Source organism: Ctenocephalides felis, unplaced genomic scaffold (genome assembly GCF_003426905.1).
Source record: "Ctenocephalides felis isolate EL2017-DRISC unplaced genomic scaffold, ASM342690v1 CF-g0.4_SCAFFOLD_01170, whole genome shotgun sequence".
Lineage (NCBI taxonomy): Eukaryota > Metazoa > Arthropoda > Insecta > Siphonaptera > Pulicidae > Ctenocephalides > Ctenocephalides felis.
The window spans coordinates 44,377,298-44,402,648 of record NW_020537324.1 but is presented as its reverse complement, the minus strand read 5'-3'; the positions used below and the strand labels follow the sequence as shown (position 1 = coordinate 44,402,648).

The 25,351-nt window shown below is 29.2% G+C and overlaps 1 protein-coding gene across 1 annotated transcript in view; it reads left to right on the top strand.

The window, feature by feature from the left end:
* The first annotated feature begins 631 nt into the window (after positions 1-631).
* The window catches only part of LOC113366385 (vacuolar protein sorting-associated protein 41 homolog), a 59,549-nt gene continuing 34,829 nt past the window's right edge, over positions 632-25,351 (top strand). Inside the window, exons 1-7 of the mRNA XM_026607985.1 lie at positions 632-748; positions 809-922; positions 987-1,154; positions 1,228-1,351; positions 3,650-3,845; positions 5,245-5,399; positions 18,354-18,365. Of these exons, the coding sequence (XP_026463770.1) occupies positions 740-748; positions 809-922; positions 987-1,154; positions 1,228-1,351; positions 3,650-3,845; positions 5,245-5,399; positions 18,354-18,365 (778 nt within the window). The 5' untranslated portion in view covers positions 632-739. The remainder of the gene's footprint in view (positions 749-808; positions 923-986; positions 1,155-1,227; positions 1,352-3,649; positions 3,846-5,244; positions 5,400-18,353; positions 18,366-25,351) is intronic.

The window sequence follows — 25,351 nt, the reverse complement described above, 5'->3', positions numbered from 1 at the left end:
CCGCTTGAAGTCGGAATGATTCGGTTTGAGTCATATGAAATCGATTGAAGTCTTATTGCTTGAAGTCGGAATGATTCGGTTTGAGCCATATGAAGTCGAATGATATAGTTTGTTGATGAATGCGGTTAAAGTCGATTGGTATGGAGTCGGTTGATACATTTATGCGCCGGTTGTCTCGCATGATTTAATTCATGATTATTTTTTATATTTATGTCATTTATGTTATTCATTATTATTTTTTATATCATTATAATATTGAATTGAATTAAAACATTTCTTTATATTTATGAAAAAATTGTGTTCATGCATATTTTATCACAGTAAATATTTTGCGGCTTGATACGAGTTGATTAGAATCAAGTAAAACAAGTTAAAGGCTTGTTTCGAATGATTCGAATCACTTGATTCGACTTGTCACATCACTAGTTCATTCATGTTTACTGCTAAACCATGACTAAAAGCATAGATAAGTAAACATAAAACTAAAAGAACATGTTGCATGAATTGTATTATATTGGCATCACTGACTGTCAAGAAACGTCAAAGTGATTTATCAGTTTTATCAGTCACAATAAGTAAATGTATATATTGATTGTGGATATATATTTAAAAACAATAAGATGTGTATAGGCAATTCGAACTGTTGAATAAATGTTTACAATCATATGTGGTTCAATATTTTTTCTTTTGAGGCCCTTAACACGCACAAACTCGTTGAAAAACAGTTTTATTTTCAGAAATGTCTCAGGTAGTGTTAACATACAATAAATTTTATTTTTTTTTTTTTGCTAATATTCTTCTTCTTCAGGAATCAGAGTGCGAAGATGATATTGAGCCAAAACTTAAATATGTAAGAATTAGCAACGATTTGCGTAAAATTTTGAGTAGTGATGCTGCTAGTTGTGTTGCTGTACATCCAAAGGTTTTTTTTATTTGTTTTAAATATCGTTTTCAATATTTAATAACTTTTTTTTATCTATTTGCAGTTTTTATGTTTAGGTACTCATTTTGGAAAAATATACTTGTTCGATCATCAAGGAAATATAGTAACATTAAATTCTAATTCTAAAGATTTACCTATTATGCCATTGCCCATCAATCAAATAAATATTGATGAAAAAGGAGAATTTATAGCTGCTTGCTCAGGAGAACATGTTTGTACACATATTTTCAGCTATTTCAATTTGCAATATGAGTTGGTAAATATAAATGTATTTTCAATTGTAGGTTATTGTCATTGGTTTATACTCTTCAGACGTCAATGTCAATTTGCGTTTAAGTACTTGCATTCTCTGTGTTTCTTTAGATCCAATTTATCATAAACCTAATGCAGGCCACAGATTTATTACAGGTAACTGATATAAAAATAAGTTTATTAAGTCATTTAATTTTTAATAATTGCGTTTATTATAATATTCACAACATACTTGCAAGATAATATACACAGATGAAAATACTTTGAGCAAATATTTCAACTATATGGCTTCACTTTTCGGTTATTGTGGGAAATATTTTATATTATTGAGAATCTAATTTAATTATGTCTCACTAAATAAATATTATGTGCATTTAAAGTAGATTGATTTAAGAAAAGGAATTCTTAGTATCTTTTTTGTTTGAAAATTATTAAACAATTTCGTTCATAGTTGTGTATTAATAATAATTCTCTGAATGTATTCAACGTCTTGAAAATATTTAGGTTGTACAAATGTTTAATTGGCATTTTATCTCAATACAAAATGCATGAAATTTTATATATATATTGAAAATAGTTTTAAATCCTGATGGCTTTATTATGAAAAAAGTAAAATTATCACAATACCGGTTAACTTATTTTCCTCACATTCAGTTCAAGGTGTCTTTCTCTCACAGCTTGTGGGATTGACAAACATTTGAACTGATTGTAAGTAAAATGCACTAACCAATTTTTTATTTTTTTACTAGATTTTTTATTGTGAAACTATCAAATGTTTTCTCAATCCTGGTTAAATGCAGCAACTTTTGATGAAACTTGATAAGACACTTTTGTCAATTTTTTCTTAATGTATGGTTTGACCAAGAATACCCATTTTGAAAATTCTAAATTCAAAGTTTAGTAAAAAGTCTGATGACTATGCTATTAGTTACGGATCGGAAGTAAACTCACTATAGAACACATTTATGTCGAGTATTGGGTTTCAAAGTTGTCGGAGTCGTGGAGTAGTTAAGCAGTGATTTCCAACCTGTGGGGCGCGCCCCCCATGGGGGGCGCCGTACCGTTCCAGGGAGGGCGCGAAGCTGTTACAAAAATATTTTTTTTAAATGCTGAGTAAGTGTCAAAAAAAAAAAAAAAAAATCAGCAAAATACTTAAAGTACTTCTAAGAGTGTTTGAGCTCAAAAAAGAAATTGCTATATTTCTTGCTGATGACAAAAGAGACGGAGCAATCTTGTTTTAGGACACAAAGTTCCTCGCAAAATTTGCGTATACAGTTGATATTATTCAAAGACTTACCGATTTAATTAAATCAATGCAAGGATCTCAAATTCGTGCTTTTGTGCAGAAAGACAAGATTATGGCTTTAATGAAAAAATTAGAACTGTGTATAGCTAGTATCAAATAACTTTATAACTTTAACATGTTTCCCACTTTTAAAATTACTTGTGTTACTGATGAAATAGAAGTAAGTAAAGATCTTATTATTATATCAGTCATATGACTAGTCTACGAAACCAATTTTCGCATTACTTTATCAAATTGCGTCCAAATACGAATGGATTAGAAATCCATTTATCATTGAGAAACATGATGATTTTGATCATTCAACAGCAGAGCAGAAAATGATAATTGATTTATCTAGTGATAGCACATTGAAGCAGATGTTTTAGGACGAAAATATATTGTTAAGTTTTGGTTACCAGTAAAGGACGATTTTCCTACTTTGGCAAATAATACTTTAGAAATTTTATTACCATTTGTGAGATCTTACTTATGTGAATCAGAAAATTCTTATAATAAATAGTTATGTTTGTATGTATATTTTTTATAATACTGTCTATTATTTGGCATAATTTCAGTTATATTAAGTATATTTAAATTAAATTGTTAGAAAAATAAGAAAGGGAGGGGGGCGCAATATGTTTTTCATTCGATAGGGGGGCGCAAGGAAGAAAAGGTTGGAAACCGCTGAGTTAAGCGGATATACTCCTCTCTGAAGCAGAGTCAAATCCCAACCGATGCGATTTCGGATATGATAAGCTCAACTCAACTTATATATATATATATATATATGTACATATACATATATATACAGTGATACCCCGCATAACGAAGGGCTCGAACAATAGACCACACAACATACTAAATCGTTGTCATTTGTAGTCAAAAAAAATATGTTGCTCAAATTAATTCAAAGAGTCGACTTTTGAAATTTTTGTTCTCCTGTGAAAATATTCTTGTCAGAAAAAACACTATTATTTCATCTCATTCATCTTGTAAAAATTTTGAATGTGGATTAAACCTAGACAAGACAGACAGAAACCAGTCAGCAAATTTTTAGTACATTAAGTTCATAAAGAACTATCTTATCTTCATATATATATATATATATATATATATATATATATAAAGATTTATGCCATAGTTCAATACATTGTTATTTTAATTGACAGGAGGTAAAAATCTAGCATTGCATGAAAAAACATTCTTGGGTAGAACACGAACAACAATTTTATGCGAGTCAAGTAGTTTGGTATTATCAGCAGTTTGGAATAATCAATTTATAGCATGGTCTTCTGAAGAAGGAGTACGAGTTTATGACATAAATGAACGCTGTTCTTTGGGATTAATTAATTGGGAATCTCGAAGGTAAACCTTTAAGGGGGGCGGGCGATACATGTAATCGCCTTAATTTTTACCATTTTTTGAGGACTTTTTAAACTGGGAAGGAATGATTGAATCTTTTTGAACTTTTTTAGGGTTATTTATTATATATTAGAATACACAAAAAAAAATTTTTTTTAATTTTTTTTTTTTAATGGCTGCCGTAAAAATAAATCTGCCAAGACCCTCTCGGAAAACGCCATCAATTTGCGGACGTTCTCACTTTTCGTACGGTGATCTGAATTTAAAAAAATTAGTTTGTACGTGTTCATAAAACATATATCTTCTAGTTAAACCAAAAAAAAATTAAAAAGGTCACAAAATCGTAAATTGGCACACCTTAGGAAAAAAAGTTCGATTTTTCACCTTTTTTTCAATGGTTTTTTTTGGTAAAAGGGTTAATTTTTGAAATTTTTTTTGGAATGTTTGAGGTTTAACTAGAAGCTATTACTGTAAAGTAGATGTGTGCAAAATTTCATTGGAATCGGTTGAGAACTTTTTGAGTTATCCCGCCCGCAAATTTCAAAAATGTCGTTTTGAGAAAAACGCGTTTAAAGTTTTGACACAGAAACAGATAAGAGTACAATAGCACTCAAGCGTCGAGTTGAGGCGTGGCACTTAAATGAGTTTTTATTGTATAAATAATGATAATTTTGTTTTGAATATTTACAGGCATATTTTTGAGATGTTATTGTAATGATTTATGAAAAAAAAAATCGATTTTTTTTCTTGTTACATGTATCGCCCCCTTAAGTTAATTACATTAAGCACATAAGTGAAGGCTGATTGTACATTTGTTTCTTGATTAAAAAAAAATGTTTCAAAGTGTATTGACACATTTATACATGATTATAAAATATTTGATTAATTAATAATAAAAAGAATGAACCTAAAAATAAACAGTTTGTGCATATTGTAGAGGAGGGTTTTTCACAATTGACCGGTTTTTAAAACTTTCTTAATTTTAGAAAACTTAATGCAATTGTGTGATTATTTTTGACTATGGTTCTAGAAATGTTATTTACAGTTACGGATAGAAAGTTTAACCTTTAACACGTTGTTACCCTATATCTAATTAATAACTAGTGGTATATGGCATCATGCCTTAAAACTAATTAAGATTAACTAATTTTTCCACTGAATGAAGACTAGGATTACAGCCGAAACATATGGATTTAAAATAAAGTTTTGAAAGAAATTCATGTTTTTTTTATGTTATGCCCGATTACTAGACTTTGTTAATGCATATGTTAACATCAAATTCAGAATCATACAATATATATATATATATATATATATCATATATATATATATATATATATATATATATATTTATTTATTTATTTATTTATTTATATTTATATAACTTTTTTTCAAATTCTAGTGATGATATACAGAAGTACCGTTGCAACCTAAAGTGGTCAGATTCAAAGACACTTCTGATTGGCTGGGTTGACACAGTTCGGGTATGTGTCATTCGAAAAAGACACACAATAGAAATATCCAATGGAAATATGCCAGAGTATATTGTAGATGCAGGTAAAAACACACACACGTGTATATATATATATATATATATATATATATATATATATATATTTAATCTGAGTTAAAAAGTCGAGTGTTACATCAATGAAAATAGTATGAGGGTTTTTTAAAAATTTATTTATTTAAAATCCATACGTTTCGGCTAGCATCTTAGTCTTTATTCAGTGGTAATCAAATCAACTATAAAAATTAAAACTAAATAAATAATATGTAAGAAATTTCATAGAAAAACAATAATAATAATAATAAAACACTTACAATTTTGTATCCTAATATAACATATGAAACCATTATTAATCCATGGTATGAGTATGTGCACATTGATAAAATATATATTTTTTAGCATCACAGATGGTAAAGCACACTAAAAAACATGTTAACTTAACAGGTTGTCGAAACTATGTATTTACTGTTCGGAGTTTGATATAGAAATGTCACATTTTTTCTTTTAAAGCAGTTTTTAGCATGTGTTCAAATTTTACGAGACATTTAAAAAGCGATGGGTAAGAAATTTTGACTTGCTATTAAGGAACCATGTGTTACTGTTGTTCAGGGCCGTATTGTCAAAACGTTTGTTTATAACTTTGTCGTTATGTAATTGGAAAAACAACCCCTCAGCAAATCTTTTTTTAATCACGTTCCCTTCAAAATGTAAACTTTTAGGGTTGAAAAAATAAGGCGTTTACTCAGGTTTTGGATAGTTTCTCCGATATAAAATAGTTCGCAATTAGAGCAATTAATCTGATAAACCAAGTTCCTGAGGCGGTCAGAATTAAACTTAGATTTAATTTGTATAAAAATTGAACTAAGGGTTGTATTGCAATTACATACCAACAAAATGCCACATTGTTGAAACAGTTTTCTCCACGAAAAATATAAATCTTTTACGTATGATAGGCAAATGAACCAGTATATGACTCCTAGTCTAAACTGTTTTTATGGTCGGTGAGGCCGTTTTGTTTGTTGAAAATGAACTTAATTATTGTATATGTAGTTAATTATGTTTGTAGGGTAAGAGTTATTTATTAGTGTGCTTATTACCAGGTTAATGTTGGTGCCCCAGAAATTTTTATCAGATAGTAGTATGGCGTGGTCTGTTAGATTTATGATTGTTGCTATTTTCATTTTGAGAGGGTGGTATGAGTGGTAATTTATGTATCGTCCGGAGCTAGTTCTGGTACCAGTTAGTAATTAGTCGGTGGTCATTTGTACGTATTAGTCTGATGTCTAGAAAGCTGATCGAATTTATTGTCTCTAATTCCACAGTAAACTGTAGTTTTTTTATTGAAATTGTTCAAATTATCAGTAATGATGCTAATGTCTTCTTCTGGAATACAAGTAATAATATCGTCTACATAGCAGAAATAAAAGATTTTGTTAAAAAGAAAGTTTGTTTTAATTTTTAAATATTTTGTTTTCTATTAGTTGCAAGGAAATTTCTACTAATGAGGGAGATGCGGGCGATCCCATTGGGGTGCCAAAAATTTAGTAATAAATGGATCTGTTAAATTCAAAATAGGTGTTAGAGACAATGAATTTGATGACTTCTCTATATCAATGTAGGGATAATATGGTGTGAAGGCTGATTTCTTTCCATCTGATAGTGATGGCATCTAGTACTAAGTCTAGTGGAATATTTGTAAATAAGGATATAACGTCTAGGCTAATTAGTTTATAATTATTGAGAATAGAAATGTTATTGAGATGTTTGACAAGCTCAAACGATTTTTTTTATGTGATATGGACAAATGTTCGCGGGATCGCGAGTTATATTAGAAGCATTTCTTAACTTTATATCTGCGATTTCATATCTTAGCGAAAAACACCCAAAATGTAAAATACTACTGCTAGGAGATTTTAATTTACCAAGTAGTATTAAACAAACTGAGTGTCACAGACTGATTTACGATGAATTTGCTGCTCTAAACTGCCAACAAGTAAATCATATTCCAAACTGTAATGATAAGTTTCTAGATCTCTGTTTTAGTAACATGAATGCTTCAATAAATAGAGCAATAGCAATAATAGAAGAGGACAAATACCACCCAGCATTAACCGTTATCATAAATAAACAAACTGCTATTACTCAAAGCCCATTTATCTATTCAACAAAGCAGACTACCTTGGATTAAACGATTATTTCTACAGAATAAACTGGATAGAGATATTTAAACTAAGCAATTTAGACAACAAAGTGAACAAATTATATGATATAATTCAAAGTGGTCTCAATTCAAACTGTTTGTTCCAGCAATCACTCCAAAACAGAATAAATACCCCAAATGGTTTACAAAAGATTTGATTAAGAAGATTAAGCTTAAAAAAGTAGCGTACTCTAAATACAAAAGCTCAGACAAGATTTATACTGAATTTAGCATACTACGATCCGAATGTAAAAAACTAAGCAAAATATGTTACACTGACTTTATAAGAAAAGTGGAAAATGCTGATAGTTAACACCAATGACTTCTGGAACTTTGTGAAAACAAAAAAACGTAACGATTGCAGTATTCCCTATACTATGTCATGGAATGAAACCACAGCCCACAACGGAGACAGCATCAGTAACCTATTTGGATCATTTTTCAAGAATATATATGCTTCGAAAACGGACAGCAGAATAGTATACAAAGATGTAAACATAGGTCACAGAACACTCGATGCCAATCTATGTTATCTCGTGAACGTGAACTCCGATGAACTAGTGCAGATTATGCTTAAACTGAATATCAAAAAGGGTGCTGGACCTGATGGCTTGCATAATATGTTTCTCAAAAATTGTTCAGCTAGTCTTTGTGAACGAATTACGCATATATTTCAGGAATCATTAAAAACAGGAATCCTTCCAACTGCTTGGAAAATGGCTTTTATTACCCCTATACACAAGTCCGGTTCTAAATTAATAGTCGACAATTACAGACCAATTTGCATTCAATCTTCAATTTCAAAACTATTCGAAAAATCTGTACTTATAAAATTGACTTTTAAAAATATAATCTCTACCAGACAGCATGGTTTCGTAGGCGGGCGATCAACAGCGACAAATTTGGTTCTGTACACAGAATATATCATTAATGCTTTTAACTCCGGATTGGATGTACACGCAATTTACACCGATTTCAGTAAGGCCTTTTGTTTGTAATTTTTATCAAAAACATCGGAATAGACCTCAAGTCCGAATTTCTGCTTTACGCGGATGATCTAAAAATTTATAAAAAGATATTAAGTGAGAGCAACGTTACAATACTACAACAAGATATCGCGAGACTGAATACATGGTGTCAAATTAACAAATTAAATTTAAACTTCAAGAAATGTGCCGTAATGACCTTCTCTAGATTCCACAATTATTGTCCTCACACCTACTTTCTGGGTAATCAGAAAATTAATGAAGTAATGACCATAAAAGATCCAGGAGTCATTATGGATAACAAACTCTGCTTTACTGAACACATAGGCAAACTCATTCTAAAAGCCTTTCGTACACTCAGCTTCATAACAAGATGCTGCAATGACTTCCATAAACTGGAAACACTTTACTGTCTATATTCTTCCCTAATTAGACTTATTCTGGACTACTGTTCAATCGTCTGGTCTCCGAACACTGAACAATTGATTAATAGACTAAATAAGGTGCAGTATAAGTTTGAGAAATATGTGTCGAACTTTGCCTACTATAAAATGCAGGGGAATGCAATGCTGATGACATCATAAAGAAAAGCAGAAATAACACCTTTACCGCGCGTAGAAAAATCACGGACTTGCTTTTCTTTTACAAGATAGTAAACGGCTTTATTGAATCACCAGAATTCTTAGAAATACGCCGATTGGCGTATAAATAAATAAATAAATAAATATTAATAGTCTTTGCAAGTGCTAACCTAATATGAAACTGATTATATTTTTTTACAGAGCGTTTGCATTAATTCATTAACTATTAAATTACTAATAAGCAAAATCCAATATTTTTAAATTATACTATTATCTGGCATGCACACAGAATAGACTGAGATTGAATAAAATATTAGAGAATGGAAAATGTTTCAGCTCTGATATAGATTTATATGGTACTAGCTCCCCAATGCTCCCCATTATAAAAAAATAAAAACAATAGAACTCTGACCAAAAATTACAAAAAAAATAAAGGTGAACAACCCTTATCACTTTTAGGAGTATGGAAAATAGATAATTACCAATCCTCAGACCTACTGAATACGAATATAAAATTTGGTAAAAATCGGTAAAGCCATTTCGGAGGAGTATGGGAACAAACTTTGTTACGAGCAAATTTTATATACACTAGAAACTCGATTAACTGGACTAATTGTTGTCGATAGGCATTCGTATAATCGAATGTATGAAGAATTATGTTGTGCATTTATTAATAATAACAAATGCATACAAATATATCAACGAAAATCAATGTTTATTAAGAAATTAACACTTCCGTATGTATGTACATATAAATTTTCTTACGGAATTTTATGATTTTTTTTAAAGTGCCATAACATTTTAGTATGATCTATAAGACTATGGTGTCTAACGTCAAAAAAAATCATAAAAATCGTCGAAAAAATCTTTTTTATCACTTTATTACAAGATAACGGTTCGGCCGATCTTTACCAAAAAACTTATCAGCACGATTCCCAACCAATATCTTTCGAACAGTTTTTGAATTTTCAAAATCGATTCAGAATTGCGGGCTAAAACGTGGACGAAATTTTTTTGAAACGGCTTGGGTGATAACCGCCAGTCCTCATCGAGATACATCGAATGGCTTTTAAATTTTTGAAATTGATCTAGCCGTTTTCGAGAAAACGTCGATTTACGTCAAAAAATCTGTTCACATACACACACACCCACATACTTTTTCCAAATTAAGTCTCGTTATCATTAGAGAACCGGATTTTTTTATGAAAACATAAACTTCTCCTTCGGGAAGTTAAAAACCAAAATTTAAATACATATTATTACCACGTTTTTTATTAATTTAGAAAATTAAACAACCCTTAATAATAAATTATATTTTAAAGTAAGCTTCAAACTTTTTCTTCCAGCTCATGAATCTGAACTAAAATTATGTCAAAAATATTCAATGACCGAACGCGAGATAAAAATTGATTCAATTAATAAAATGGCAATAAAAAGTAGAAGTTGCTGATAAAAAAGAAAAAAAATAGTGCGCGTTAGATTCACGCGCGATTGAAGTAAAACTGTTTTGCTATTGTGCGAGATGGCATTTATGTTAAAAATAAATACATCAAAAAACTATTTTTATTTATATTGTTTATTAGTAATATTGTAACACTCGTGATGCACACATTTATTAGTGTTGACTATTATACACATTTATATAATGATAAATTATAAATTATATATTAATGATAGCATTAAAAATATGTATAATATTTGAAAACAATAATGTAATCATAGTCATGCTTATTTTAAATATGACATGATTGGTTTGTCATTGTAATTAGCATTTACGACTTGAACATTCATTAGAGAAATGAAGTAATTGCTGATTAATAAATTCTATAATATTCGTTTACACAGTAGATTATGTTAAACAACGCCTAAACAAATATTGTTTACACAATTTCACTCATCATGTAATTGTGTTTGAAGAACTTCATGTAATAAAATTAACATACATTCATTGACTGCTTGTTTTTTTTTACTTTTCTGCTGACGATACAATCTCATAAAAATATTTTCCATTTCAATAACTTCAAAGATTTATAGAAACTACGAATAATATAGAAATTATTTCAATAAACTTACATTTCGTACACGGCACAAATGTTTCATTTATTTTATTATTTTCATTATAATTATTTACGGGGCACAGTGTAAAATATTTTTCAGATTCAGGCGTTTTTTTTTATTAAATCAAGATTTGTACTACGATGTAACATCAAAACTAATAATGCCATTCCAATTTCCTTCTAGTATCCTTACGCATACAACGGCAGATCTCTATTCACGTGACACGGCGACTAATCACAATCGACGCGTATACAAATGATTTCATCGAGAGCGAATGACAAACTGTCCGGGCGTAACGCTATTTCCTTAGCATTTGTACAGCTTTACTCCCTAGTCGCGCCTAAAGAAGTTTTACTTCAAAATTTAGGGTCGTATGCATTTTTCATTGCCATATTATAAAAAAATGAAAGCGAAAGATTTCGTCCCAGAATTAAAAAAAGAAAATATTAACTTCTCCTTCGGGAAGTTTATAAGAGTGGCTAAACCTTATCACTTAGGGGTATGAGAAATAGATCGTTACCGTATATCAGACCTACTGAAATGAATATAAATATAAATTCTTAAGAAATATTTATGAAATGATTATTTTACGAAAGTAATTTTTATTTGGTATTTTAAAGCATATTACTACACATCTCAATCATTCTGCAATGCCAATAACTTTAATTTTTGTTTTAGTATCTACATTCCAGATGGACTTTTTTATATCTGGTCTCGGTCCCTTAGAATTGCCAGACCAGCTGGTAGTTTTAGGATATCCAAAAGAAAAAGATCCCAGCACAGGGAAAGCACTGCGTCCTGTTTTATCTGTTTTACATTATAAAGATTCGGATTACGTAGAAGTATGTACAGATACTCTGACGCTACGTGGGTAATTTATTGCCTTTTATAACATTATGCAATTTTGAATCTTTATCAGTAGTGTTGTATTAATGCTATAAAAATATTGTACAGCTATCAAGAGTATACTTGCAATGATTACCATCTTGACTGTTTAATTGAAGAAAATCAATTGTTTATTATGTCCCCAAAAGATGTTATAATTGCGAGCCTATATGACCAGGATGACAAATTGCAATGGCTAATCGATCACAAGTAAGATCTTCATTTTATCTTGTAATTATACTCATATCCTCTCCAAGAACGTTTTAGTGCATTTCTTTCCGTTTTTCACACAAAAATTAGCTTAAAAATGCTTATGAAAAGTATAATTAAAATACTTCTTTGAGAAATGGTCCGAAAATAAAATCAGTAGTGAGACCAGAAGGAACCCATTTCAAATTGACCTAAAGAAAATCTGCAAAATATTATAGTCAAAACTGAGTATTTAAAATATCTACAATAAATTATTAGATTGTTTTGTAATGTATTATATTGGGTTATTATATTAATTACTTTACTCATAGCAAATATGACCAAGCGATGGCAGTTTTGGTAAAAAATAATTGTACTTCAAGTCGCTGGAATGATATACAAATTGGTCGAAAATATATTGACTTTTTAATATCAGAAAATAACTATGATAAAGCAGCAAAACTTTGTTTCACTGTTTTCACTAACGATAAAACACTATGGGAAGAACAGTCCTACAAATTTGCAGTGTCTCATAATTTAAGGTACTGACTATTTCTAACTTATATTAAATAAAATACCTTTTGATTTATTATACTTTTTTATTTATTTCTGTATAACTACTTTGTATATTTATATATTGAAGTATAATTTTAGTATTACATATTATAATGAAATATGTTACTTTCAGATCCATTAGTCCATATTTACCAAGAACATTAGAAACAAAACTAGATCCTCAAATTTATGAAATGGTATTATATGAATATCTGAAATATGACCCGCAGGTAAATAAGTTTATTAAGCAATTATCACATCATCTCATTTAAAAATAAAATTTATTTAATTTTCAACTTTTTGGGGATATGGATTAATATCCACCTCTTCAGAAATATTAAAATAAACTTAAATAAAATATTAAATTAAATATTAAAGGAATTTACTTTTACCTTTGATTAAACTAGTACTTAATTAATTAACTTCGTAGGGTAAGTTATTGTAATGGGCCGAAAATCGAAATTGAAAATTTTTACATTTCTCGACGTTTTGGAGGTTTCTGAACATTTTGGCATACCTCAGAAAAAATGGATGTGTGTGTGTTTTTTATGTATAGCGAAGGAAATGCCTTTATGCATTTCAGACTGGTGTTTTGTCTGGGTATGTCGGACTCAATACCGCCCTGGTATAATACCGACTAAAACCACTGCTTTGCCCTTGCCTATGGTCCCCACGGAAACCGCCGTTAGGCATTACTTTATGGGGGGAGGATCTAAAATGTTATAATTCTTAACTTGATTTTTTATTTAAATATGTGTGTGTATGTATGTATGGATACAATTTTTCGGTCACGTTTTCGGGCGCACAGATCAACCGATTTAAATCGCTCAAAAAACATTCGATTCCTATTGATAGGAAGAGATAGCTGATTAGTTTTTGGCAAAGGCAGGTCCAGCAGTTACGGAGATAAAGAGCAAAGAGTGCAGAAAATAGAAATCGAGTTTTTGAGAAAACGGAGCATCCGATTTGAATGATTTAAAAAACATTCAATTAGTAATGATTGGGAGAAGTTTTTATTAGTTTTTGGCAAAGGCAAGCCCGGCCATTTCGAAGATACGGAGCTAAATGTCCAAAAAATGGCAGTTTTTGAGAAAACTAAGCGTCCGATTTAAATAATTCAAAGAACTTTCTGCTTGTCTTAATAAAATAATTGATTTTGGAAAAAAAAAATTGTTTCAACTTTATTTTTCAATTTTTTTTTTCAAAAAAAAATTTTTTGTATATCGAAAATAATTCAGATTTTTTAAAATTCTGACTATAGTTCTTTGCAATTCAATTTATATAATTCTTATAAATATTAGACAATGTTACAATATTTATGATAATCTATTTGAAAACATTCAGTATTCCTCGAACATTTCGTTACAGCAATTTGCCTTAAGGCACGATGCCATACACCCCACTAGTTTAATTTTTATTTGAACAGTAAATATTACTAACAAATTATGGGCATAAAATTTTGTAAACTTTAGAATCAAATATATAAAGTCACCATCGTTTTAAATTTATTTTTTTATAAGCTTAGTACTAAATGATTGACAATTTTTTTTAAATTTCAACAGTTATAATAAAAATATTATTTTTTTATTATAGAAAAAAAGTAAATGCAACTAAAAATTTTTTAGGCTCAACTCTATATTTAAATTAAAATAAATAAAAATATAATTGAAAATTAGAAAAATCCATGTATTTAGTTTTTATACCAATGCACCACAATGACCTAAAATTAAAACTATATTTCATTTAACTAAACCAATCTCAATCATAATTTTTTATACCACTGGAATTGCCTTCCCTAAAAACTAATCATTTCTTCATACCGTCAACACAAGCTTTTAATTTCCCATATGGTAAGTTATAGTAATCGCAAAAAAAACGATTTTTTTATTTTATTTTCAATAGCAATCAGAATACATGGTCATTCTATGGGCTATTTGGCTTATGTCATTCTCTCGCACACATACACACACATATAAATTAATCTGCTAAATATTACATTGTTAGGGAATACTTCAATAAGTAATTCTACTATTCTGTGCACATGAAGTTACAATAGTTCTAAGGATCCTCCATATTATCTTTGGGCAGTTTCTTCTTCAGTCTTCTTGAAGTTGGTGTCTCAAGAAGCTGAGTGACTATATAATTTGTATGATGTTCCAGTTTATGATTTTTTTTATATATCTTTACATTTCAAAGGTTTCTGAATATTTTGGCGTACCTTACGTTACCTTGCGTTAGAAAAATGGATTTATGTGTGTATGTGTGTGTGTGTGTGCTGATACAAATTTTCGTCGTCGATTTCGGAAACACGGATCAACCGATTTCAATAATTTAAAAAAACATTCGATTCGTATTGATAAGGAGACGTGCTGATTAGCTTTGGCGGAAGCAGGTCTAGCCGTTCTGAAGATACGGGGCAAAAAGTGCCAAAAACGGTAACTCAGTTTTTAAAAGAGCGGAGCGTCCGATTTTAATAATTCATTAAAATTAATTCATTAAAAACATTTACTTCTATTGACAAGATGAAAAACTGATTAAGTTTTTGGGAAAGCAGGTCCAGCGGTAATGGACTCTCAATAAAAATAAGTTTAAAAAATGTCATTTGGCAGTCAAAAATGTTTATTGGACTTATGCACATCAAATTATCAGATATTTTATAGAGATTTTCATAATGTGTGCACATTTTGTGCATTTTTTTTGGGTTTTGTACCAAGATTTTTAATTACGGTGCGGGAAGTTCCAGCAATTTGCTTTGAGGCACGATGCCATGCACCTCACTAGTATATCTTTACGTTTCAATAGTTTCTGAACATTTTAGCATACCTTAGAAAAAATGTATGTATGTGTGTGTGTGTGTGTGTTCGGATACAATTTTTTGTAAAAATTTCGTGAACAAGGATCAACCAAAAAACCTTCAATTCCTATTGATAAGGAGACTGCACCTTTGTTAAAAACTAATCAGCACGATTAATTTTTAACAAAGGTGCAGCCATTTCGGAGATACGGGGCCAAAAGCGCGAAAAATGGTATGGTTCTCACAGTTTCTGTGAGAACGGAGCGTCCAATATCAATAATTTAGAAATCATTTTACTTGTATTGACAAAATGAAGAGCTGATTAAATTTTTGGAAAGGTCCGTCTAGCGGTTTCGAAGATCCAATGCAAAAAGTAAAAAAAAAGCTATTTGGCATATGCACATCATATAATCAGATATTTTATACGGATGTTAATAATAAGTACAAATTTTGTTTACATTTCTACGGGTGTTTTGCATTTTTACGCACTTCAATATTTCATCTCAAAAAAGTTCTAAAAAAAGTTCAAAATTTTCAATAATTTGAACATATTTCGAATTTTTAAAAAAAAATCACAATTTAAGAAATTTGTAAGTTTTCAAAAAAATTTATTTTTGATACGGAAAGTTTCAGCAATTTTCCTTAAAGGCTCGACGCCCATGCTTCACTAGTTGAACCATTATTCTAATCGCATTCTCTCAAATATGCATGACCATTTTTTGCTATCTTGGCTTTATACCTCCGAAACGGATCACCACTCTTCACCGACAGTACGAACAAAATACTTTTTAAATCATTTGAATCGGTTGATCCATACTGTTAAAAATGTCAAGAATATTGTTTTTTTTTAACAATTGTTTGAACTATTTAAATAAAGTTTATTATAATATCAATTATAAATTTTGATACAAAACCTAAAAAAGTGGAAACAAAATTTGTACTTATTATCATAATCTCTATACAATATCTGATAATTTAAAATGTATATGAGTTATGTTCAATTTTGACCGCCAAATGCCACTTTTTTTTAACTTTATTACTATATCTCCAAAAACGCTGGACCTACCATCCGAAATTATAATAAATTATTCATTCAGTAAAATGGTTCTTCAATCATTCTGGATGCTCGGTTTTCTCAAAAAACGGAATTGACATTTTTTGCACTATTTGCTCCGTATCTCCGATTAAGGTTTATGATATTTGTATAAATATGCGATTGTGTATAGGAATGAAATCGCATTATGTATATGTATAACGATTTGTAATGTATTATTTGAATTTAATACATGCTTTTATTTCAGGGTTTTTTGCAGCTAATAAGTGAATGGAATCCGGAATTATATAATACTTCAGCAGTAGTGTCAGCGGTGTTAGAGCATTTACTAATTTGCAAAAAAGATAATGTTGATAATACAATTTTGCTTGAAGCATTGGCTGTTCTTTATTCACACGAGAAAAAATATGATAAAGCTTTATCCATGTATCTCACGTGAGTGTTTTATGCCTTATTCTCTCTATCTTTCACTATATATATATATATATATATATATATATATATATATATATATATATATATATATATATATATATATATATATATATAAATAAATATTGTGTGTTTCTTTTCCGAACAGTAAATCCATTAATAAAAAACAATTTGTTTTTTTTTTGAAGATGTTTAATGACAACGTTTTGGAACTAGATACGTCCCATCATCAGGTTTATTCTGTCAAAGACAATGTTTTTTATGAACTATTGACTAATATTATTTAATGATGGTTATTACAGATTATTTAGAAAAATTATAAAGGAATAGATTTGCACCTGTAATAATTTATATATCCATATCACTAATATTTTGTTAAAAACACTCGTTTTTTATATTATTTAATACACAAAACTAATTAATTTCCTATAAATAAATACTCACCACGTATTTTCGTAAAAATTGAAATAGCTTATAGGCAATAGCCAAATATCATGATTGATGCAAGCTTTTCGATTTTATGAATGAATCATGGTTGCGCATTATGTGTGCTATCTATTGTTTAATTTAGATACTTTATCAGTTCGACACGTATAAGTTCATCATCATTATAAATCATATTTCATTAAACAAAAACAAAATAGAATATTTAATATTTATTAAAACAATTAATATGATCCTTTAAAATATTCAATATTTATATTTTATTCAATTTTTGAATATTTTATTGGATTACATAGGCTCATAGAAATTCGTATTTATGATTGTCTATAATAAATAAATAAAGAAAATAAACAAAAAAAATAAATTGAATATTTCAACTTGTATTGAATATTGTAAACTTGTATTAACTTTAAATTGCTCGAAATGAAAAATACTCTTCTTTTCTTTTGTTTAGTTTTTTTATCTAAAATTGACTTAAATAAGTGTGTTTTATTGTTTCTATTTTTACAAAAATTTAATAAATCGTTATACGTAATTACGGCTGGTCTTTATAAACTGATTGCCACAGCTGCGCTGAAAACATATTGCGCTTGGAAACTACTTGTAATAAAAGCTTTATTAGCAATTAATATTTTTTTGCATCATTTGTAGAATAAAGCATAAAGAAGTATTCGACTTGATTCGAAAATATGATCTATACGATCACATCGTTGACAAGATTCCAACGCTAATGAATGTGGATGTCGATCATGCTTTAACACTGCTGATGGAACGAAAGATACCGTCGGAAGCAGTCGTTGCGAATTTACAAACACATCAGGAGTACTTATATTTGGTATTATTTTTGATTTTCTAAATAGCACTTATATTCTTGGTATTATTTCCGAATATGCAAATAGCACTATTGTGCTTGTTTTTTTTCATATTTTTTCTAAAGCAATTTAAACTTTTTAGAACTATAATGAAAGTTACATGAAGTTATGAAAATGTTACATTTAATCATCTATTATCACTTCCTAATATTAATTTTCACTGAAAAATAATAAGTTGGATTTGGCTCGCAATTCAATGGGTGGCTTTGTGCTTGTTAGTTTTCTACTTCCAATATAGTTCATAAGTGATTTTTGGAGTATTTTTTTTAAATAGCACATTATTAACCATATTTTGCTGTGATTTTAGTAATTATGTATCTCAGGTTTACTGTTCTGGGATTTTGATGAAACTTCGCATGGTGTAAAGTGAAATCGAATAGCTTAAAATATTATAGGACTATGAGAAGTGTTTTAATTATCAAAATTACTTAATTTTAGCTTTGCTCAGTCAGTTCAAGCTCTTGCTTCCACTTTTTGCGTTCGAATTCATAGATAAGAAAGTTAATTAGTTAAACATGATCGGGTTCAAACCACAGGATTATACGTATTAACATCGGATATTGTGTTTTGTCAATTAGCATGAGAGCTTGGGTTTGCTACGTGATTGTGAGTCTTCTGAGTAGTTGAAACATGTCATCAGTGCCCGTGAGGCCCGGGCCTAGGGTGGCACAATTTAGGGGCGGCAAATTTTTCAGAATGTCAAAGTTTTAAACACGATAACATGAAACACGACAATTCATTTTAAGAATGGATCCTGAACTTTTTTGTAAATTTAGAGATCATTTTTTATGAAATAGAACGTAATACGTTTACTAATCAAATTTATTATTCGTGGGTGCCGCATTGATATTTTCTTGATGTATCATATTTAATACAATAATTATCAGACTGATAAGCTTTTTTGGAGAAATATTGAAAAGCTATTCGTTTTTTGCAATTTTGTTAAAGTAAATCTTATATATAAAACGCTTTAAAAATTGTTCGATGGTTTCTTATTTTATTTTCTGTATAAAATCAAACCATGGCGAATTAATATAATATATTAATTGTTGTTCATTAATTTATTATGTTAAAATTCATTTCTTGTTTGTATATGAAAATATATTTTTTTAAATAACCTGTAGGATAAAATTGAATCCTAAACAGTATCTGACAATTTGGTATGCTTCCTGCAATTGGTATTTTTTTCAACTTCAGGAAGGCTAAGTTATAATAATCCCAAAAAATCGTAAATAAAATTGTTTATATATCTCTACGCTTCAAGATCTCCTGAACATTTTGACATACCTTAGAAAAAATGGATGTATACATGTGTTTGTGCGGTTACAATTTTTTGCCAATTGACATTCGATTTATAATATCGCGAAGACGCGCTTTTTTTGCAAAGTTATTTTGCAAAGACAGTCTCATCCATTTCGGTATAAGGGGCAAAAAGGTAAAAAATGCCAATTCAATTTTTCAAAAGGAGTGTCCGATTTGAATAATTCAAGACACATTTCACTTGTATGACGAAATAAAGAACTATCGAAAATTTTGTGAGAGCGTCATTTGGTGGTAAAAAAATGATTATCGGACAATATGCATATCAAATTGAATATGAAAACTGTTTTTCATAATCTCTCATACCAGGCACCTCTGCCTGACTGAGATATGAAAATAATGTATATATATATATATATATTAATTTGGAAATATGAACAAACAACACTCTTTTTGCACTAATTTATTAAATAATAATTTTGACAAACGTTTCGAGACTAGGTTTGTCTCATCATCAGTGTGTTATAATTAAAAAAATTTTAAAATATGGAAATCTAAATTAGCATGTTGTGTTTTTCATTACACGTCGTTCACTGCACGTTGTTCTTTTAATACCAATGTCTTCGGTATTCGTATTCTCTCCTACTTGAAACCACTTGAAATTGTAAAGTCACTCAATCAGATAGGAAAAAAAGGATTAGGTTCCAGTTGAAAAATAGATGTCGTTAGGAGAAAAAATATTCTATGATGAGATGGTTTGTTTATAAGATTTGTTATACATTGTTGTAATTAAAAGTGTATGTACATCTATATATAAGCTACAAAGTATGAATGAGATTCAGGTATGTATCATGTAATATATTGGTATCTGTCCGTAAATTTACTGTGTTACTTGTATGGGCTATTAACATCGATTCTGCAATACTTCTTTTAAATAAATCTTGTTCATAATATAAAATGAGTGGATTATTGAAATCGAAACTATGGCTGTTAGAGATAGCGTGGTCTACAAGTGTACTTTTTTGTTGAATGTTATTATTCTTACTTTGTTTGCTTTGTAATTCGTGCTGTCTTAATCTTTTTTCTAAATTTTGGCATGTTTGCCCAATATAAGATGACTCACAGTTCAAACAGTTTATTTTGTATACCACATCTTTTCTTTTTTAATAGGTGTATTGTCTTTAATGTTTGTGTATATGTCTTGCAGTTGTAGTAAGGGTGACACGGATATGTTAATATTATGTTTATTAAAAAGCCTTTTAGATAAAAGGTGTAAATCTTTGTCTATATATGGAAAATTCACAAAAGATTTATTTTCTGATACAGACAAGTGATTTGAGCAATGTGTGGTTATTGATTGTTTGTCTAATAAAAATTTAACTCTATTTTTAATTATTGGACTGATTATTTTGTAAGGGAAACTATTCATGAGTAATGTGTTAATGACTAATTTGATATTGTGATTATGAAATTTTGGGTTAGATAAAAGAATTGCATGGTCTACTAAACTGAGAACTGTGGATATCTTTATATTGAGAGGTGTAAAAGAATTAAAATTAATATACCTGCCTGACCAGCTATCTTTCCTGAACCAATTGGTAATGCAAATACCGCTGTCGTTAATGAGCTGAACATCAAGAAAATGTATAGAGTTATCTTTTTCTGATTCTTGTGTAAATTGTAAATGAGAATTATAATTATTAAATTTTTGAAATATGTTCTCTATATCATTTTTGTTAATTAATAGAAGCGTGTCATCGACATATCGAAAATATAGTAGTGGTTTGCAAATTGTAGAATTCAACACACTGTTCTCTAAATCTTGTAGTACTAAGTCTGCTAAAACGGGACTTAAAGGACTTCCCATAGGACATCCTCTAATCATAGTATAAAATTTATTATTGAATTGGAAATATGAGGCCTTCAGTAGTAAATCTATTCCAGAAATGAATGTTTCGAGAGGTAGTGAAGTGTATTCAACAATTTGCAACCATCTTCTCCTAATGGCGGTGATAACTAATTTATGTGGAATGTTGCTGAAAAGATTAATAACATCAAAACTAACGAAGGAAAAATTATGAGGGATTTTGAAGTCCTTTACGCGATCTACTAAACTGTATGAATTGTTCAAAAAATATGGCGAATTAATCGTAACATTTTTTAAAATTTTGGAAAAGAATTTAGATAAATTATAATAAGGTGAATCAATGTATGAAACTATAGGTCTGAAAGGGCAGTTAGGTTTATGGATTTTGGGAAGGCAATAGAATTTAGGTACTAGAGGGTGTTGGATTTTTAATTTTAGGGCAATAGAATTGTTGATGTGACCTTTTTTTTCCAAAAGATTGATGTATTTAAAAGCTTGTCTATGGTGGTAATTGTTCGGATCACTCGGTAACTCTTCATACATTGTTTTATCTTCTAAGATGTTCATTGCTTCATTTTCATAATTATTCCTTAACAGAATTACTGAAATATTTCCTTTATCAGCTTTACATAAAATTAATTGGCTATTCTCTTTTAGGAAGGTTTTTGCAGCTTTTATGTCCCGATGAATGTATGCTAGGTTATTTATTGAATTAATGTTTTGTTTATTATTCTTCAAAATCTTCAATAATTTTTGTATGAAAGTGACTCTGATGAAATTTATATCCTTTTCCGTTGGATTCTTAATCAATTTAAGTCCTGCTTCCAGACTACTTATGGTTTTTATTATGTCATTGTATTTTAAATGTTTTTTATGAATGGCAAATTTTGGTCCTAAGGCTAGAATATATTTTATGTTATCTGGTATAATTGTTTCTGTTTTATTAATGAGCCATTTGTTCCAATCTAGTCCTACGTTTAATATTGGATGTAATTTGTCTCTATTTTCTATTAATGGTTGTTCTATTGATGGTTGCAAATTGTTGAATACACTTCACTACCTCTCGAAACATTCATTTCTGGAATAGATTTACTACTGAAGGCCTCATATTTCCAATTCAATAATAAATTTTATACTATGATTAGAGGATGTCCTATGGGAAGTCCTTTAAGTCCCGTTTTAGCAGACTTAGTACTACAAGATTTAGAGAACAGTGTGTTGAATTCTACAATTTGCAAACCACTACTATATTTTCGATATGTCGATGACACGCTTCTATTAATTAACAAAAATGATATAGAGAACATATTTCAAAAATTTAATAATTATAATTCTCATTTACAATTTACACAAGAATCAGAAAAAGATAACTCTATACATTTTCTTGATGTTCAGCTCATTAACGACAGCGGTATTTGCATTACCAATTGGTTCAGGAAAGATAGCTGGTCAGGCAGGTATATTAATTTTAATTCTTTTACACCTCTCAATATAAAGATATCCACAGTTCTCAGTTTAGTAGACCATGCAATTCTTTTATCTAACCCAAAATTTCATAATCACAATATCAAATTAGTCATTAACACATTACTCATGAATAGTTTCCCTTACAAAATAATCAGTCCAATAATTAAAAATAGAGTTAAATTTTTATTAGACAAACAATCAATAACCACACATTGCTCAAATCACTTGTCTGTATCAGAAAATAAATGTTTTGTGAATTTTCCATATATAGACAAAGATTTACACCTTTTATCTAAAAGGCTTTTTAATAAACATAATATTAACATATCCGTGTCACCCTTACTACAACTGCAAGACATATACACAAACATTAAAGACAATACACCTATTAAAAAAAGAAAAGATGTGGTATACAAAATAAACTGTTTGAACTGTGAGTCATCTTATATTGGGCAAACATGCCAAAATTTAGAAAAAAGATTAAGACAGCACGAATTACAAAGCAAACAAAGTAAGAATAATAACATTCAACAAAAAAGTACACTTGTAGACCACGCTATCTCTAACAGCCATAGTTTCGATTTCAATAATCCACTCATTTTATATTATGAACAAGATTTATTTAAAAGAAGTATTGCAGAATCGATGTTAATAGCCCATACAAGTAACACAGTAAATTTACGGACAGATACCAATATATTACATGATACATACCTGAATCTCATTCATACTTTGTAGCTTATATATAGATGTACATACACTTTTAATTACAACAATGTATAACAAATCTTATAAACAAACCATCTCATCATAGAATATTTTTTCTCCTAACGACATCTATTTTTCAACTGGAACCTAATCCTTTTTTTCCTATCTGATTGAGTGACTTTACAATTTCAAGTGGTTTCAAGTAGGAGAAAATACGAATACCGAAGACATTGGTATTAAAAGAACAACGTGCAGTGAACGACGTGTAATGAAAAACACAACATGCTAATTTAGATTTCCATATTTTAAAATTTTTTTAATTATAACACACTGATGATGAGACAAACCTAGTCTCGAAACGTTTGTGAAAATTATTATTTAATAAATTAGTGCAAAAAGAGTGTTGTTTGTTCATATTTCCAAATTAATATCTATTATCCACTCAGAATACATTTGTAATATATATATATATATATATATAATATATATATATATATATATATATAAATAAATAAATAATGATATATAAAAAATATCCGATTTTTTTATAAAATATTATTAATTACAGTTTAGTAGATCGCGTAAAGGACTTCAAAATCCCTCATAATTTTTCCTTCGTTAGTTTTGATGTTATTAATCTTTCAGCAACATTCCACATAAATTAGTTATCACCGCCATTAGGAGAAATGGTTGCAAATTGTTGAATACACTTCACTACCTCCCCTCCTCTCGAAACATTCATTTCTGAATAGATTTACTACTGAAGGCCTCATATTTCCCATTCAATAATAAATTTTATACTATGATTAGAGGATGTCCTATGGGAAGTCCTTTAAGTCCCGTTTTAGCAGACTTAGTACTACAAGATTTAGAGAACAGTGTGTTGAATTCTACAATTTGCAAACCACTACTATATTTTTCGATATGTCGATGACACGCTTCTATAATTAACAAAATGATATAGAGAACATATTTCAAAAATTTAATAATTATAATTCTCATTTACAATTTACACAAGAATCAGAAAAGATACTCTATACATTTTCTTGATGTTCAGCTCATTAACGACAGCGGTATTTGCATTACCAATTGGTTCAGGAAAGATAGCTGGTCAGGCAGGTATATTAATTTTAATTCTTTTACACCTCTCAATATAAAGATATCCACAGTTCTCAGTTTAGTAGACCATGCAATTCTTTTATCTAACCCAAAATTTCATAATCACAATATCAAATTAGTCATTAACACATTACTCATGAATAGTTTCCCTTACAAAATAATCGCAATAATTAAAAATAGAGTTAAATTTTTATTAGACAAACATCAATAACCACACATTGCTCAAATCACTTGTCTGTATCAGAAAATAAATTTTTGTGAATGTTCCATATATAGACAAAGATTTACACCTTTTATCTAAAAGGCTTTTTAATAAACATAATATTAACATATCCGTGTCACCCTTACTACAACTGCAAGACATATACACAAACATTAAAGACAATACACCTATTAAAAAAGAAAAGATGTGGTATACAAAATAACTGTTTGAACTGTGAGTCATCTTATATTGGGCAAACATGCCAAATTTAGAAAAAAAGATTAAGACAGCACGAATTACAAGCAACAAAGTAAGAATAATAACAT